Genomic DNA, 17793 nt, shown 5'->3' with positions numbered 1-17793 from the left:
GGATATTTGACCTAGGTTCTTTTCTGGCTTCCACCCAATGGACAAGTATCGAGCTTCTTTATTTTGGTTTGTGATCTTTTGAGGTGACAAATGGATCTATAAGTTCCACTTTCTTAATTAGGGCTCATGCTCACAAGCATGTGTGCCCCATGCCCGTAATGTGGACCACAAACAGCAGATCCTCAATATAAGGGCACTAGTTGTGTGCACTCTGTATCACAGATGTGGTCCCATTGACGTGAATGGGTCCGTAACCCTAAAGATACGGAGCAGAGGCACGTATCGGAAGCCCATGGAAAGCACTACAAAGCGCTTCTGTGGGATTTCGGTCTGTGCTTTTGCACCAGCAAAAAAAATAGAACATGTCCTATTTTTTTGAGGTGCAGAACATCTCTTGCGGATCACAGACCCATGCAATTCAATGGGTCCTTATCCTCAGACGAAGTGTACATTGATGGTGTGCATTTGCGGTCCGCAGCTGAGAGTGCCTGGGACCTCTTATCTATAGACTAGCAATCTGGACTAGAATGGAAATTTTGCCTGACACTGTTTCATTGCACTTGTGACAAGTTGTACTTTCTATTGGCATCATCTAAGACTGCATGTGATGTAGTGGAAAGCTGGAAATTTCTAAATGGTGTGGAATTAGAAAAGAAATGCAATTCTGCCATTATTTTATGTAGTAAAAATGAAATGTTAACTTCATTCTGATAGTTAGTACGATTACAGTGATACCCCTGTAACACATTTTTATAGTTTTTATTATGTACATACAAAACTCTCAACATTCTTTTTGCATCAACATATCTGACACCCATACAAAACAAAAGTAACTGACTAATATACAATTGAAACACTAGGAGTAAGGGCCCTGCTCGCAAGAGTTTACAATCTATGAGGAATTGGGGTGACACATAAGATAGTTGATTGTGTTAAGTAGTATCAAGCCATTATTGAACTGAAAGCAGTGGTGAAAGCCAATCTGCTTCGGGTTTGGGACTGTTAGAGGATCAAGTTCAGGCAGGAGGAGATGGTGGGGGAGAGGTTTACTCGGGGAATAGTGATTTTAGGTAGCTTGATAAGCCTGCCTGAAAAGATGTGCTTTTAAGGCACATTTGAAGGTGGAGAAGTTGAGAATTGACCTGATATTCCGGGGTAGAGTATTCCAGAATAGGTGCAGCTGGAGAAAAGTCTTGAAGATGGGAGTGAGAGGTACGAGTATGTTAATCTTAGGTCACTAACAGAACAGAGAGCACGAGTAGGGTGGTAGACGGAAATGAGGGAGGAGATGTATGGAGGTGCAGCACTGTGGAGAGCTTTGTGGGAGAGGCTGAGAAGTTTAAACTCTAATCTGTGGTGGATGGGCAACCAGTGAAGTGACTGGCACAGGCTAGTAGCATCAGTGTAGCGGCTGGATAGATAGATGAGCCTGGCTGCAGCATTTAGAACAGACTGAAGAGGGGAGAAATTATTGAAAGGGAGACCGACTAGTAATGAGTTGCAGTAGTCATGATGAGAATGATTTAAGGCAACAAGAGTTTTTGCTATTTTCACCGTAAGAAAAGGGTGGATTCTGGCGATATTTCTGAGGTGCAGACTAAAGATGGCCTTGCGGTTCGCCCGGCGGTCATTTCAAGGCGAACTTTGCGTGTTCGCGATTCGTCGAATATATGGAGAAATTTGCGCCCGAGATATTCTTTTACATTATGAAGAACTTTGACCCATGACACATCCATCAGGTGGTACAGAACAGCCAATTGAGACGTTTCAGCACATGGACATACCCCCTACCTTATAAATAAACCTGATCTGGCCGCCATTTTACATTCAGTGTTTTGCCAATGTAGGGAGAGGTTTCTATGTGGAGAAGGGAAAGGCTGTTAGGGACACCAAACGCTAGCTAATAGGGCCACAAAAGTCTTTTTAAGGACAAGTATAGGTGTGCTATCTATATGTGTGATACACAGAGGGGTGCGATATACTTATACTTTTATAATGAGTCAAAAACACATAGATCTATATAGTGATCACCTGGAAGTCAGGGGCCTAGGGGCTAGGGGCTTACTAGGGCCATTTTTATATAGGGTAAGGTTCTGGACGGGGTCGCTCTTATCAGGGCGGGTGTTCTGTGGTTAGGTTATCAGGGCCAGAATAGCATCCCCCTGTAGGGCAATATCAGGGACAGTTCTTTGCCCACCCTGTCCTTCAATACCACATCATCATCTAGACCAGGGATAGAGAGTTTTTGCTTTCCCCCCGGGATCCATGGATGTGCACTGGAACCCCCCGGATTGTGGTAGGAGATATGGTTTCTGATTTGGTGCCGCCGAGCACCTGATTTAGTGCCGCCGAGCACTTGTTATTGCCTACCACATCTATGCTTTTTGCTTAAAGGGGCTCTGCACTTTATTTTAACTGATGATCTATCCTCTGGATAGATCATCAGCATCTGATTGGCGGGGGTCCGACACCCGGGACCCCCGCCGATCAGCTGTTTGAGAAGGCAGCAGCGCCGCGACCTTCTCGCTGTTTACCACTGGCCCAGTGATGTCACGACTAGTATCAACTAGCGTGGGCGGGGCTAAGCTCGGTTCATTTGAATGGAGCTTAGCCCCGCCCACACTAGTTGATACTAGTTGTGACATCACTGGGCCAGCGGTAAACAGTGAGAAGGCCACGTCGCTGCTGGAGCGCCACTGCCTTCTCAAACAGCTGATCGGCGGGGGTCCTGGGTGTCAGACCCCCGCCGATCAGATGCTGATGATCTATCCAGAGGATAGACCATCAGTTAAAACAAAGTGCAGAACCCCTTTAACTTTACTAATTTAATTTATTTTCATTTTTAGAGATATCTTTTTTATTTACACGTCCGCAAAATGGGTCCGCATCCGTTCCGCAATTTTAATTGAAGCGGGATGTTATATACCAATATACAGTTCTGATCAAAAGTTTAAGACCACTTGAAAAATGGCAAAAAATCATATTTAGCATGGCTGGATCTTAACAAGGTTCCAAGTAGAGGTTCAACATGCAACAAGAAGAAATGGGAGTGAGACAAAACATTTTTTGAGCATTCAATTTAATGAAAAAAAAAGAATAAACTGAAACAGGCTGTTTTTCAGCTGATCAAAATGTTAGAACCACATGCCTTTAAAAGGCCAAATCTGTGCAAAGATGTGGATTCATTGTAATTTTCTGTCAGGTAGTCACACGTTGTGATGGCAAAGGCCTGCCATTAAAATGAATGGGACCCACCGCGAACTTGTGGTTGGCGAACATTTGATCGCGTTCGCGAACCGTCCCGGCAGATGTTCGTCCATCACTAGTGCAGACGACAAGAGCGTGCAAGTGATTGAATATGGGGTACAAAGGAAAGATACGTGTCAAACGTGGCCCCAAGAAAGCGGGCATGTTGCGCAGGAGTTATGATAGTGCTGCAGACCCAAATTGAAATATCAAGTTTAGGTCGGTTAGTAGATGGGGAAAGACAAGAAGTTCTGTTTTTGAGAGGTTCAGTTTTAGATACAGAGAGGACATGATATTAGAGACAGCTGCCAGACAAATACTGGTGTTTTGGAGCAAAGCAGGTGTGATGTCAGGGGATGAAGTGTAAAGTTGGGTGTCGTCAGTATAGAGATGGTACCGAAAGCAAAATCTACTGATAGTGTGTACGATGGGGGCTGTGTAGAGAGAGAAGAGTAGAGAACCTAGTACTGAGCCCTGAGAAATGCCAACATCAAGAGGAAGAGGAGAAAAAAAAAGAGCCAGCGAATGATACACTAAAGGAGCGAGCGGCCAGAGAGATAGGAAGAGAACCAAGAGAAAGCAGTGACCTTAAAGCCAATTGAGTGGAGCATGTTGAGGAGGACTTTATGGTCTACAGTATCAAACGCTGCAGAGAGATCCAGAAGAATCAGTAGAGAAAAATCTAAATTTATTTTTGCTGTCAGGAGATTGTTAGACACTTTATTAGGGGAGTGAAGAGGGCAAAAGGCAGATTGTAAGGGTCAGGAAGATAGTTTGCAGAGAGATAGCTTATTAAGCAAGAGTACACAAGAAGTTCAAGGAGGTTAGAGATAAAGGGGAGGTTAGAAACAGAAGAGAGAGAGGTTAAAATTTTTAGTTAGGTAAGTAATGACAGTTGAGGAGAGGGACTGGAGGAGGTGTAATAGAATAGGATCACTGCTACAGGTCGTGGGTTGAGAAGAAGAGAATCCTGGAGACTTCTTCATCTATTATAGTGTAAAAAGAGGAGGGAGAGCATGTGGAAGTATGGGAGGGAGGAGGATTGAATGTAAAAGTAAATTCAACCTTAAAAGTGCCCTGTCTGACCCAAGAAGAAGTGGAACTGCATCTTAAAAATATGAAAATAGACAAATTGCCGGGATCAGATGGTATACACCCCCGTATCCTAAGAAAATTAAGTAATGTCATAGCCAGACCCTTATTTCTGATATTGAATGACTCTACAGCATATTGACAGGATTGGCGCATTGCAAATGTAGTGCCAATATTCAAAAAAGGGCCAAAAACAGAGCCCAGAAACTATAGGCTAGTAAGTTTAACATCTGTCGTGGGTAAACTGTTTAAAGGTTATCTAAGAGATGCTATTTTGGAATATATCAATGAAAATAAGCAAATAATGCCATATCAGTATGGCTTCAAGAGGAATCGGTCATGTCAAACCAAATAAGTTCTAGACTTGACCGCATCTATGTCGTATATCTGGACTTCTCCAAAGCATTTGACACTGTACCACATAAAAGTTTAGTATTTAAAATGAGAATGCTTGGACTGAGAGAAAATTTCTGTATGTGGGTAAGTAACTGGCTCAGTGATAGAAAACAGAGGGATGTTATTAACGGTACACACTCAGATTGGGTCACTATCACTAGTGGGGTACCACAGGGGTCAGTATTGTGCCCTATTCTCTTCAATATATTTATTAATGATCTTGTAGAAGGCTTGCACAATAAAATATAAATTTTTGCAGATGACACTAAACTATGTAAAGTAATTAACACGGAGTATACTGCTACAGAGGGATCTGGATAGATTGGAGGCTTGGGCAGAGAAGTGGCAGATGTAAGGTTATGCACATGGGAAGGAAAAATACATGTCACCAGTACATACTAAATGGTAAAGGGCAACACTGACATGGAAAAGGACTTCAGAATTTTACTAAGCTGCAGAAACCAATGTCAGGCAGCTGCTGCCAAGGCCAATAAGATAACGGGTTGCATCAAAAGGGGCATAGATGCCCGTGATGAGAACATAGTCTTGCCACTTTACAAATCACTAGTCAGACCACACATGGAGTACTGTGTACAGTTCTGAGCTCCTGTGAACAAGGCAGACATAGCAGAGCTGGAGAGGTTTCAGAGGAGGGCAACTAAAGTAATAACTGGAATGAGTGGACTACAATACCCAGAAAAATTATCAAAATTAGGGTTATTTACTATAGAAAAAAGACGACAAAGGGGAGATCTAATAACCGTATAAATATATCAGGTGTCAGAACAGAGATCTCTCCCATCATCTATTTATCCCCAGGACTGTGACAAGGGGACATTCTCTGCATCTGGGGGAAAGAAGGTTTGTACACAAACATAGAAGAGGATTCTTTACGGTATGAGCAGTGAGACTATGGAACTCTCTGTCTGAGAAGGTAGTGATGGTGAATTCACTAAAATAGTTTAAGAGGGGCCTGGATGTATTTCTGGAGTGTAATAATATTACAGGTTACAGTTACTCGAGATGGGTTGTTGATCCAGGGAGTTATTTTGATCACCTGATTGGAGTCAGGAAGGAATTTTTTCCCCCTAAAGTTAGGAAAATTGGCTTCTATTGACCCACCAAAGTTATGTAGAGGCCAGCACCTCTACATACACTGATGAGCTAAAGGGTAACAATGTTTTGAATTTCAGGCTCCATATCTCACCATCCACTACAGCGCCAAACGTGAGAGTACCATCATTTTATAGACAATAATCTTGGCTATCTCATAAATAAATTGGACTTGCAACTATTTATCATATGATTAGTTATGCAGATTCTTGTCATGTAAAAGCATTGTTACTGTTTCGCTCCTAAAATTATACATTAAAATTTGTATTATTTTGTTACTATTTTTTAAATCCACTTTGAAGCATGTCTCGACCAAAATCTGTTCCCATGTCTCTAGTATACGTTCCTAATGTTGGTGCATACTGGTCGACTCACTTGGGTACGAAAACAGCTTTTTCTTCAACTCTACGCACAATTGTTCGATTGAGCTGTGGTCTGGGGACTGTGGGGGCCAATGCAGCTCCTCTGCTTCATTTTCGGTGAGCCATTTTTTCACCAAACTCGACGTATGCTTCGGGTCATTGTCCTGCTGGAACATTATGTCGTGCTTTTCCAACTCATAGTACTCGAGTGTATGAAGTAACTCATCTTGTAGGATACTAACATACAGCTCAGCATTGAGACCACCATCGATCCTGATGAAGTATACAAAGCCTTTCGCTGTGAAACAACCCCATATCATCAGGCTTCCTCCACCAAATCTGACAGCTCTTTCAATTTGTCGATCCATTAGGCCCCTTTTGCCTTGTTTCTTCCAGACCCATTTGTACCCATCAGAGCCTAGTCTACTGACTTTCATCTCATCGCTCCAAATCACCCGTTTCCAATCTTCTACTGTCCACTGTTCGTACTTTTTTTGAAAACTCGAGCCGATGCTTCTTATGATGATATTGAAGTTGAGGCTTCTTCACCTTTTTTTGGGCCATCATTCCAGACTTGAGTAATGCGCGTTGCACTGTGCTTGCATGGTCGTCTGTGATTTCACAATTATGAAGCATACAAGCCCCTTCCGTGATTGTCGTGCCAGAAATGATAGACCTTGTGATGAGCCGACACTGTTGACACTGATATTTGCCTGGACGTCCACATCTTGTCTTTGGAAAGTATAGACTTTATTTTGTATTCTTCCGACTGTCATGGCACTCACATAATGCATTTAGGCAGTTTTCTTGGCCGAGATACCGCTATCGATGAGCTGGATGATGCTGGGGGTATATATGGATGTAATGTTTACAACAGCATTGTCATGAGTAAGGGAGACATTTTAAGATCTGAAAAATGTAGACACTAGTGCTGTGTGTCTGTACTGTGTCATTGGATATTTTATTGCTTTAAAGAGGACCTCTTACTGGTCCTAACATTACAATATTATTACCTGAAAGTGTAGGGCTTTATTAGGAGATGTCAAGGCACTTTTTATTTTTCACATTGGCTGGTACGTTCCCCCGCTGTGCTCCCGTTCACTTTTGCTGCCTTGTATGCTAAATAGCAACATCAGTACAGAGAGGAGGAGATGGCCAAGTTTCTCAATGGGAGTCTCCTTCTCAGTGGCTGTGAGCTGCCCAATAGCAGTGGAGAGCGTCACAGCCAGGGAGAAGGAGACACCCATTGAGAAACCCGCCATCTCCTCCTCCCTGTATTGATGCTGCATACAGGGCAGCAAAAATGAATGGGGGAACGGAGCAGCCAATGTGAAAAATAAAAAGGACCCTGACATCTAATAAAGCTCTACACTGTCAGGTAATAATATTGTATTGTTAGGACCACTGAAAGGTCCTCTTTAAAGAATAAAGGCTATCACTTTTTTATAGGAAGCTGGACGTCTGTCCTTGTTTTGGATTATACTCAGTGTCTGGCTCCAGACTGATCCATGCCTCCCCAAGTGATTGCACGTGAGCAGAGCCCATTACTTACTTAGCTGGATGATGCTGTTTCTCTCCTCTTGAGAAATCTTCTTTGTCGCTTTTGAACCAGTAACATTTCACGTGGGATATAAACACACTGATCTATTTGGGAATGTGAGAACAGGTTGTAATTTGTAGTATACAAGAAGAAAAAGATTGTTCCACCCAGTTACATGAAAAGAATCTGCATTACTAATCTTATGCTAAATAGTTGCAAGTCCAATTTATGTATGAGATAGCCAAGATGATTGTCTATAAAATGATGGTAGTCTCACTTTCGAAGCTGTAGTAGATAGTGAGATATGGAGTCGGAAAGACAAAAGTTCAAAACATTGTTACCCTTTTGCTCGTCAGTGTAACTTTGGCGGATCCACCACCAGTGCAGGGCTTTATAAATGTGCCCCTATATGTCTGACTGTGGATTGGTGGCATCCAAACTCTTTAGGAACGGTTTGTAACTTTTTCCAGTCCGATGAGCATCAACAACTCTTCTTCTGAGGTCCTCAGAAATTTCCTTTGTTCGTGCCATTGATACATTTCTACAAATATGTATTGTGAACATCAGACTTTGATAGATCCCTGTTCTTTAAATAGAACGGGTCACTTACTCACAACTAATCGTCATCCCATTGACTGAAAACCTTACTAATTTCACCATCAATTTATCTGCTAATCCAAAGGTTCACATACTTTAGCAATTTACAGACATGAGAAATTGGATCCTTTTTCTCAATAGACAAATGACCAAGTATAATATTTCTGACTAATTTGTTTGATTTGGTTATCTTCATCTACTTTAAGGATATGCGTAAAAATCTGATGTAGTTTTAAGTAAAATCTATGCAGAAACATCGAAAATTTTGCAGGGTTCAGAAACCCTCAAAGGCAAACTTGCTTGCTGGGTGTCTAGTGGTCGGGCACGTCATTTTGAACCTGTTTATGTATAATTTATCTGATTGCCTTGAATAAGGATTTACGTGGGTGTTCATTTTAATTGTGCACTGACCAACCCCTATCCATAAAAAAATACTTGTGGTCCATTAAATAAACAGGAAATTAATAAAATAAAAAAATCCAGTGGTGTGTAAAAGGAAAAGAAAAATGCCACATTCAAAACTCACCAACTATATTATACAAACCTGGCAAAACTGAATTCCGCGAACACTATTTCCTAATTTATCCAAAGGTGGAGACCAGCACATCAAGCCCATAACATTAGGAACTACCAAAAGGATACCTCCTGAAACTCCAGACTTTGCAGGTAGGCCAACCTATAAGAGATCAGATGAAAAGTTAAAACCTAAAGCATATTGCAAGATTATACTCTTATGATTAAATGTTATTAACAAATTTTCATTTAAAAAAACTAATCATTAAAAATATAAAAGGCAGGTCATGTTGCCAACGACTCACTTCTTCTCTGATTGACTATAGCTGTCACATGGTGTAACCACTTCTGCCAATCAGTGGCTGGCTGAAGCAGACATACATAGTACTAACTGTAACTGCTGAGGCACAGCTGCTCAGCCTGCATTTCAACTCCCTACTATTCTGATAAATATGCTATCTTAGGCTACTTTCACACTAGCGTTCGGGTGTCCGCTCGTGCGCTCCGTTTGAAGGGGCTCACGAGCGGCCCCGAACACATCCGTCTGGCCCTAATGCATTCTCAGTGGAGGCGGATCCACTGAGAATGCATCCGCCTGCCAGCGTTCAGCCTCCGTTCCGCTCAGCAGGCGGACACCCGAACGCAGCTTGCAGCGTTTTGATGTCCGCCTGGCCGTGCGGAGGCGTGCGGATCCGTTCAGATTTACAATGGAAGTCAATGGGGACGGATCCGTCTGTCCTGGCTCCGCTTTGACACGTATCCATTAGAAACCGTTCAAGTCTCTGCGCATGCCCAGTAACTTCCTGTCCCTCCCCCTCATCGTCGGCCATTTTGGATTATCGACTTGGTGAGACTGGTAAGTATGAAGTTTTGTCTGTTTGTCTATCTTTCTTTTTTTACTATCTATCTATTTATCTCTATATTTCTAGGGTGGGGGGGGCTGCTGGCACTTGGGAAGGGGTGTGTGTGGCTGGAACTGCGCAGTGCTTCTGACATTGCGGGGGTGTTTGTGGCTGGAACTGTGCGGTGCTTCTGGCACTGCGGGGGTGTTTGTGGCTGGAACTGTGCGGTGCTTCTGACATTGCGGGGGTGTTTGTGGCTGGAACTGTGCGGTGCTTCTGACATTGCGGGGGTGTTTGTGGCTGGAACTGTGCGGTGCTTCTGGCACTGCGGGGGTGTTTGTGGCTGGAACTGTGCGGTGCTTCTGACATTGCGGGGGTGTTTGTGGCTGGAACTGTGCGGTGCTTCTGACATTGCGGGGGTGTTTGTGGCTGGAACTGTGGGGGCTGCTGGCGTTGGGGGGGCTGAGGGCACTGTGGGAAGGTTGTTTGGAACTGGGGGCCTGATGTCATTGTGGGGGGCTGCTGGCACTATGCGGGGCTGCTGTCTCTGGGGGTGTTTATGGCAGTTGGGGGGGGGGGAGTTTATGGCTCCTGTCGGATTCATTTTTTTAATAATTTTATTATTAGGGTCGTTCCCAAAAAAAGAACAGGAAATATCTGCGGTGGGCAAGCCCAGATCTATATTTTAAAAAGTAAGTATTGAAAAAAAAAATTGTTGATATATGAGGAAATAGTGCTCTACAAATTCCTTTAACGTTATCTGCATTTTGTCTGGTATTCTGTTGCGTACAGATGTCCTCAAAGAAGACATCGATAGACTGGAGTGACCCACCCAGAAGGCGCCGCCGTATTCAGTGGCCAGTAAGTATAAAATCAACACTTGGAGTTTTTACTGTTTGATTCCTTGCATTAATCAGTATGTGCTCTTATTATAGATTTCATCATCATCATCTGCGGAGGGCTCTCCAGCAATGGGCAGCTCACCTGCCCAATCGCCAGCGTCCAGGGGAGGTGGACCAAGCCCGGACCGGGGCTGTCAAGAAGTAAGTATATATATATATATAGATATCGTAATTTTTTATTTTTTTTTAAGTACAGTCTTCTAAAAAAAAAAAAATTTGTTTTTAGCAATCTGCACCTAGAGCCGCCAGCGAGGATCCCCCAGTCGCCTCCAGAGTCCGCGGGAATGAGCGTGGCGGTCGTAGACGTGTAAGTATTGAATTAAGTAGTTTTAATTAGCATTTTGTATTAGGATTTACATTAAATTTTGTATTTCCTTTTTTTCAGGGTTCCGTAGGCTCCACCAGGGAAGATGAGGAGTTCGGGGTTCCGAGCATAGATAACCTGCTCCTCATCCAACTGGTGGAGGCGCGTCCAGCACTATGGGACCACTCCGACCGCCACCACGCCGATCATCGTCGTACCCAGCGGCTCTGGAGGGACATCTGTGCTGAAGTTTTTGAGTCCTGGGGGGATCTCGATGCGGCGGCTCAGGAGAAATATGGTAAGTAAAACAATATGTATTTTAGTACTTTAAAATATTGTTCTTTTCCTTTCATCATGCTGATTTTAGTTTTTATTGTTTTTTTTTTCGATAGTCAAACTGGTTACAACGCGTTGGCGATCTATCCGGGACCGCTTCAGGAGGGATTACAACAAGGAGGTTCAGGCCCCGAGTGGCTCCGGAGGAACCTCAGGGGCCACCTACATCCATACGGCGGCCCTGGGGTTCCTACGAAAGGCAATGGCACCAAAAAGGTAAATATTTATAACAACTGTTCAAAAAATAAATTGTAAAGGGGCTGTCTGAGACAGGGTAGCGTTTGGCTCCTCTGTTTTTGCCAGCCCCCCACAGTCAGATGGACAACTTTTCTCTCCGTCTGACTGTAAGGGGCTGTCTGAGACAGTGGAGCGTTTGGCTCCCCTGTTTTGGCCAGCCCCCCACAGTCAGATGGACAACTGTTCTCTCCGTCTGAGTTTAAGGGGCTGTCTGAGACAGGGTAGCGTTTGGCTCCCCTGTTTTGGCCAGCCCCCCACAGTCAGATGGACAACTGTTCTCTCCGTCTGAGTTTAAGGGGCTGTCTGAGACAGGGTAGCGTTTGGCTCCCCTGTTTTGGCCAGCCCCCCACAGTCAGATGGACAACTGTTCTCTCCGTCTGACTGTAAGGGGCTGTCTGAGACAGTGGAGCGTTTGGCTCCCCTGTTTTGGCCAGCCCCCCACAGTCAGATGGACAACTGTTCTCTCCGTCTGAGTTTAAGGGACTGTCTGAGACAGGGTAGCGTTTGGCTCCCCTGTTTTGGCCAGCCCCCCACAGTCAGATGGACAACTGTTCTCTCCGTCTGAGTTTGAGGGGCTGTCTGAGACAGGGTAGCGTTTGGCTCCCCTGTTTTGGCCAGCCCCCCACAGTCAGATGGACAACTGTTCTCTCCGTCTGAGTTTAAGGGGCTGTCTGAGACAGGGTAGCGTTTGGCTCCCCTGTTTTGGCCAGCCCCCCACAGTCAGATGGACAACTGTTCTCTCCGTCTGACTGTAAGGGGCTGTCTGAGACAGTGGAGCGTTTGGCTCCCCTGTTTTGGCCAGCCCCCTATGGTATACGGTAGACATAGCATAGAACATGGATGTTTTATTTAAAGAACAATCCCTAACTTTCCTTTTTTTTTTCCCTACAGAAGTGCCAGCAGCACTCGGGAGCCTGACCAACCTCCTGAGGCGGAACCGGAACAGATCGCCAGCGCCAGCCCTCCTGTCCCTCATGCATCGGCTCAGGATAATCCGAGTCCCCTACCGGGTCCCTCCGCTCAACAGAGGCTCTTAGGTTTTCGTCAAAATTTGAGAGCCCTGGTGAGCAGGCAGAGATCCGGTAGGCCAAATCGAGCTGATTATGCGAACCTTGTAGAGGTCGTTTCCGACGCTCTAGAAGGTTTTGCCCAAAATCAGATGGAGTTTGGTGCTGACTTGATTCGCCGCTGGGAGGGGGCGGAGTCGGCGTTTCAACGCAGCCCAAACTACCATTATGGGCTAAGCATGATCAGTTTGATGGACTCAATGACGCCCGAGCAGTTGCATGAGTTCAAGATCATGCAAGACAACGGGGCATGGGAAATTATGCATCGCCCCCAAATCCCACCCCCACCCCCATCCCACACCTATCCCCCATCCCCATCCCACACCTATCCCCCATCCCCATCCCACACCTATCCCCCATCCCCATCCCACACCTATCCCCCATCCCACACCTATCCCCCATCCCACACCTACCCCCCATCCTACACGAGTGGCCAGTACCGCCAACCTTTCCCTTCCCACCCCCCCGAGCATGTGTTTCCTTCTGCTTCTTTTTCTTCTCCTGCCCCGTATTTTCCTCCTACTTCTTTTCAAACTCCCTCCACCTCTACACATGCTCGGGTCCCCTCCTCCTCAGACCCTTCCTTTCTCCACACCCCGCAATTACGCCCTGCATCCTTTCCTGTGGCCCGTAGTTTTACCTCAGTGGACCGCCAGGACAGGGGGGCTACCATTGCCAGCCCCAGACCATCAACCCCACGACAGTCCACCTCCCCTCACCGTTATGAACAGTTGTAAATAAAAATTTTGTTTATATTTATTTTCTGTATAAAAAATAAAAAAATGTTTATACTTTACTGCACTGTGTCTGTGTTTTTATTGTCCTGTACAGGGAACCTTGGCACTATAGCTGTGTTGAAATTAAAACTACCCTAGTCTCACTACTGTGCGTTTATTACAACACCCTTGGTAGTTTTTATATCAAAACAGCATTAGTGCCAATGTCGTAAGATCCATTAAAACCGGACCATCAATAATGAGCTATTTTTTGGCTCTTTATTGATCGTGGACCCTATGATTGGCACATGAACAAGCAAATGCTTGTTCATTGTTCAATCTTGTGCCCTTTCATATGAGCCCTTGTGGGAGTCACGGTCCATCAGCATCATCAGGAATTCATTAATAAATTGTAATTTTACCGTTTAATGATTTCCCGATGACGCTAATATAACTAGTATGATTACCACAAGGGACACGCAAGGGACATACAGTTTTTAAAGGGGTATTCACATAGACAATGGGGGGATTTCACTTGAATATGTCCCCATTGTCTGATAGGTGTGGGTAAACATTGGTAGGACCCGCACCTATATCGAGAACGGAGCGGGGAGCACTGTTGCTGTAGGACACATTTCCCATGGTATGTCCACCACCAAGCGCTAATCCCCGCCTCTCACATAGAAGTGAATGGAGGGCGGCAGCACAGTGCGACCTCATCTACTTTCTTTGCTTCGTTCTCAATATATGTGAGGGTACCAGCCGTGGGACCCGCACCTATAAGACAATGTAGGTATATCTTAAAGTGGTATGCCCCCATTGTATGAGATGAGAAAACCCCTTTAAGGCCTCTTGCACACGACTGTATGCCCCAAGAGACATACGGTCCGTGAGCGGGCCATATGTCCCGTAGTGGCATTGATCGTGCGCACGAGAGCACACAGCATCATAGTGTACAATGATTCTGTGCAAGTCGAGCTGCCCGCGGGGATATACTCTTGCACTAATAGATCATATGAGTGCGGGACAATAGCCCAGTTTGCGGCACAACATGGTCAGCATCATGATGCTCTGTACTCCTGTACGCACGATCAATGACGATCAGGGACATATGGCCCTCTAACGAACACTATACATCTTTAAGTGCATGTAGTCATGTACAAGAGTCCGAAAGGTGTGGTCCATTATCAAAGCCGGACCAGCTTTGGAACTTCAACAAGATAGCCCTGGAGAAATATAGGAGCATTACAACCCTATAGATCTGAGTACATGAAGATGGAACCTAGAGATGCTTTTCCTACCAAAACGGATCCGCTAAACGGATGACAAAACGGAAACCAACGTGACAAACGGATCCGTAAAACAGACGGATCCGTACAAACGGATCCGTCTGAATGTCTTCCGTTTGGCTCCGTTTAGTCAGTTTATTGACGGATCCGTTTGAAATGCCCTTCAAACGGATCCGTGAAACGCTAGTGTGAAAGTAGCCTTAAATGTAAACTCTATTTAGAAGAGCCGATTTACCAAAACATGCATATTTAAAAGGCTAAAAAGAAACCTCCATCCAGTTGAGCCTGTTATACTGAAAAGATGATCCAGAGGAAGGCAAGAAAAAAAGACTTAATAAGGTAGAAGCCAATTTTCCTCATTTTAAGGGAAAAATCCTTCCCAACTTCATGGACAACAAATGCATTTTTTAGACAGTTTTAATAAATTAGACCTATTGTATAATCTATGGTAACAGTAGGTACATTATACATCTCCAAAATAGGGTGCTACAAGGAGCAGACACTGGATGTGTATAACAAATACAATAAGGCTTAAAAGTTTATGAACTCTTCAGAATTTTCTATATTGTTGCATAAATTTGAACTAAAACTACATCAGATTTTCCAAAACGTAGATAAAGATAACCAAATAAAAAAATTGAGTAAAAGATATTTGGTTATTTATTGAGGAAAATGATCCAATATCACATGTCAGTAAGTGGCAAATCTGTGAACTTTTGCTTTCAGTATCTGGTGAGACCCACTTGTGCAGCAATAACTGCAACTAAATGTTTCCTCTAATTGTTCGCTAGTCCTGCAAATTGGCTTGGAGGAATTTTAGCTAGAAAACATCTTCAACTCTGTTATTTTGGTGGATTTCCTCCCATGAACTACTTACTTCAACAACATTTCTATTGGATTAAGGTCAGGACTTTGACTTAGCTATCCCAAAACTTTAACTTTATTCTTAACCATTATTTGGTAGAATTACAGCAGAACACATAATTTTTTTTTGTGTCCTTTTCTGTATACATACCAAGTCCGTATAGCCACATGGCTGTTCCGCGAAAAAATAGAACATGTCCTATTATTGACCACATTACGGACAATGATAGGACTGTTCTATTAGGGGCCGGCCTTTCCATTCCACAAAATGTGGAATGCACACGACTGGTATCTGCAAAGGTAGCGTGCATTAGCCCTTACTTGAGAGCTTAAAGACATTGTCATCCTGCATGAACCCTGTTCTCTTGAGATTCAGCTCATGAACATATGTCCTGACAGTTTCCTTTAGAATTTCTGGTCTGCACATCAACAAAGGCAAGCTGTTTTTGCTCAGATGCAGCAAAACAGACCCAAACAATGATACTACCATCAGAGTGTTTTGCTAATGGGTTGTAGTGTTTCTATTACTCAACACATACAATCTTCTATTTTGGTCTCATCCATCTAAAAAAGATCGTTTGCATAGCCTTATGGTTTGAGCAGGTGATCTTTACAAAATAGTAGATGGACAGTGATGTTTTCTTGGAGAGAAGTTGCTTTCTCCTTGTAATGATGCCATAAGCACGATTGTTGTTCAGTGTCCTCCTGATTGTGGATTCTTAAGCTAATGTGAGAAAGGCCTTTAGTTGCCTAGAGGTTACCTTGGGTTCCTTTTGTGACCTTGAGAGACTATTATACACCTTGTTGTTGGTGTAATCTTTATTGGTTGACCACACCTGGTAATAATCGTTTTTACTTTACTCCATTTTTAAACAATCTGTCTGACTGTGGATTAGTGGAGTCCAAATTCTTTGGAGATGATTTAGTAACCTTTCCTAGCCCAGTGAGCAGTTTGATGAGGTTATGCTGGGAATTGAAGCGTGTAATGAAGTTATAACTAATTTTGTTCTGCCTCCAGGTTCACTCCCTCACTTACTTTAGGGTGGGTTTTAGACAGTCATCTTGGTTTTCCGTTCCCACTGACTTCATCGAATCCCATATTAAATCCTTCGGGTAACCTTTCTCTCTGAATCAAGAGCCAATGACTGCTAATTGTTCTTCTATAACTTTGTCATCTCTGTAATTATGCCTAATTCTCTTCTGACAGTACAGAATATTTAGTTTCCATTTCTGGTAGTGGCGGCACTGGAAATCTAAATAGCTATCTGCATCAAGACCCTTAAAATGTGTTTTTGTTGTAATTTGAACTTTAGTGGTCAAGATATGTAGATCTAAGCAGTTAATTTAAGATTCCATTTGTTTCCATTCAAATTGTCTACAAATAGTTTTAGGGTATACTCATCTCCCTGCCAAATTAAAATAATATCATCTATGAAGCGCCTATAAAACTTTATGTTGGGGTGATTAAGTAGGTAAGCCTCCTCCTTGAATGGCCCCATAAATAGATTGGCATGTGAGGGACATATTTCATCCCCATTGCTGTTCCTGTCTCTTGTATGTAAAATACTCAGTTAAAATTAAATAATTATGGTTTAAAATGAAACTGATGGAGTTTCACCACTTCCAGACCAGGCCATTTGCCCCCTTACTGAACAGGCCTAATTTTGCTAATCTGACATGTGTCACTTTATGTAGTAATAACTTTGGAACGCTTTTACATATCCAAGCCATTCAGAGATTGTTTTCTCATGACACATTGTACTTCATGTTAATGGTAAATTTGAGTCAATATGATTTACTTTTATTTATAAACAAAATCCAAAAGTTAATGAAAATTTGAAAAAATTCACTGTTTTCTAAATTTAAATCTCTCTACTTTTAAGACAGATAGTGATGCCTCATCAAATATTAATTAATTAACATTCCCCATGTCTACTTTATATTGCAATCATTTTGGTAATGTAATATTTTTTTTTGAGGACATTAGAAGGTTGAGAATTTTAGAAGCAATTTTTGAATTTTTTAAGAAAATTTCCAAAGTCAAATTTTTTAACCTCTTACGGACACAGGGAGTACCTTTACGCCCTGATGTCCTGGTACTTAAGGACACATGACGTACAGGTACGCCCTATGTAGTTCCAATCACCGCTGTGCGGCTGGGCGCTGATCGGAACAAGGTGCCTGCAGGCACCTTGGTACAATGCCCAGGGGGGTTCTGTGACTCCCCCCGTGTCGGAGATCACAGCAAACCGCAGGTCAATTCAGACCTGCGGGTTTGCAGTGTTTCCGGGTTTTTCAGGTCTCTGGTGACCCGATAACCCGGAATAGGACGGTGAAAGGTGGTGTCACGCCACCTCTCAGGATCGCTTCTGATTGG

At 43.5% G+C, this 17793-nt stretch overlaps 1 protein-coding gene across 1 annotated transcript in view; it reads right to left on the bottom strand.

Moving 5' to 3' along the window:
• LOC121008604 (glutaminase kidney isoform, mitochondrial-like) overlaps positions 1-17793 on the bottom strand; it is a 1417393-nt gene that overhangs the window by 368324 nt on the left and 1031276 nt on the right. The window contains exon 13 of the mRNA XM_040441254.1: positions 8891-9022. Within this exon, the coding sequence (XP_040297188.1) occupies positions 8891-9022 (132 nt within the window). The remainder of the gene's footprint in view (positions 1-8890; positions 9023-17793) is intronic.

This window comes from Bufo bufo, chromosome 7, assembly GCF_905171765.1.
Source record: "Bufo bufo chromosome 7, aBufBuf1.1, whole genome shotgun sequence".
Classification (NCBI taxonomy): domain Eukaryota; kingdom Metazoa; phylum Chordata; class Amphibia; order Anura; family Bufonidae; genus Bufo; species Bufo bufo.
This window is presented reverse-complemented; position numbering and strand designations above follow the sequence as displayed.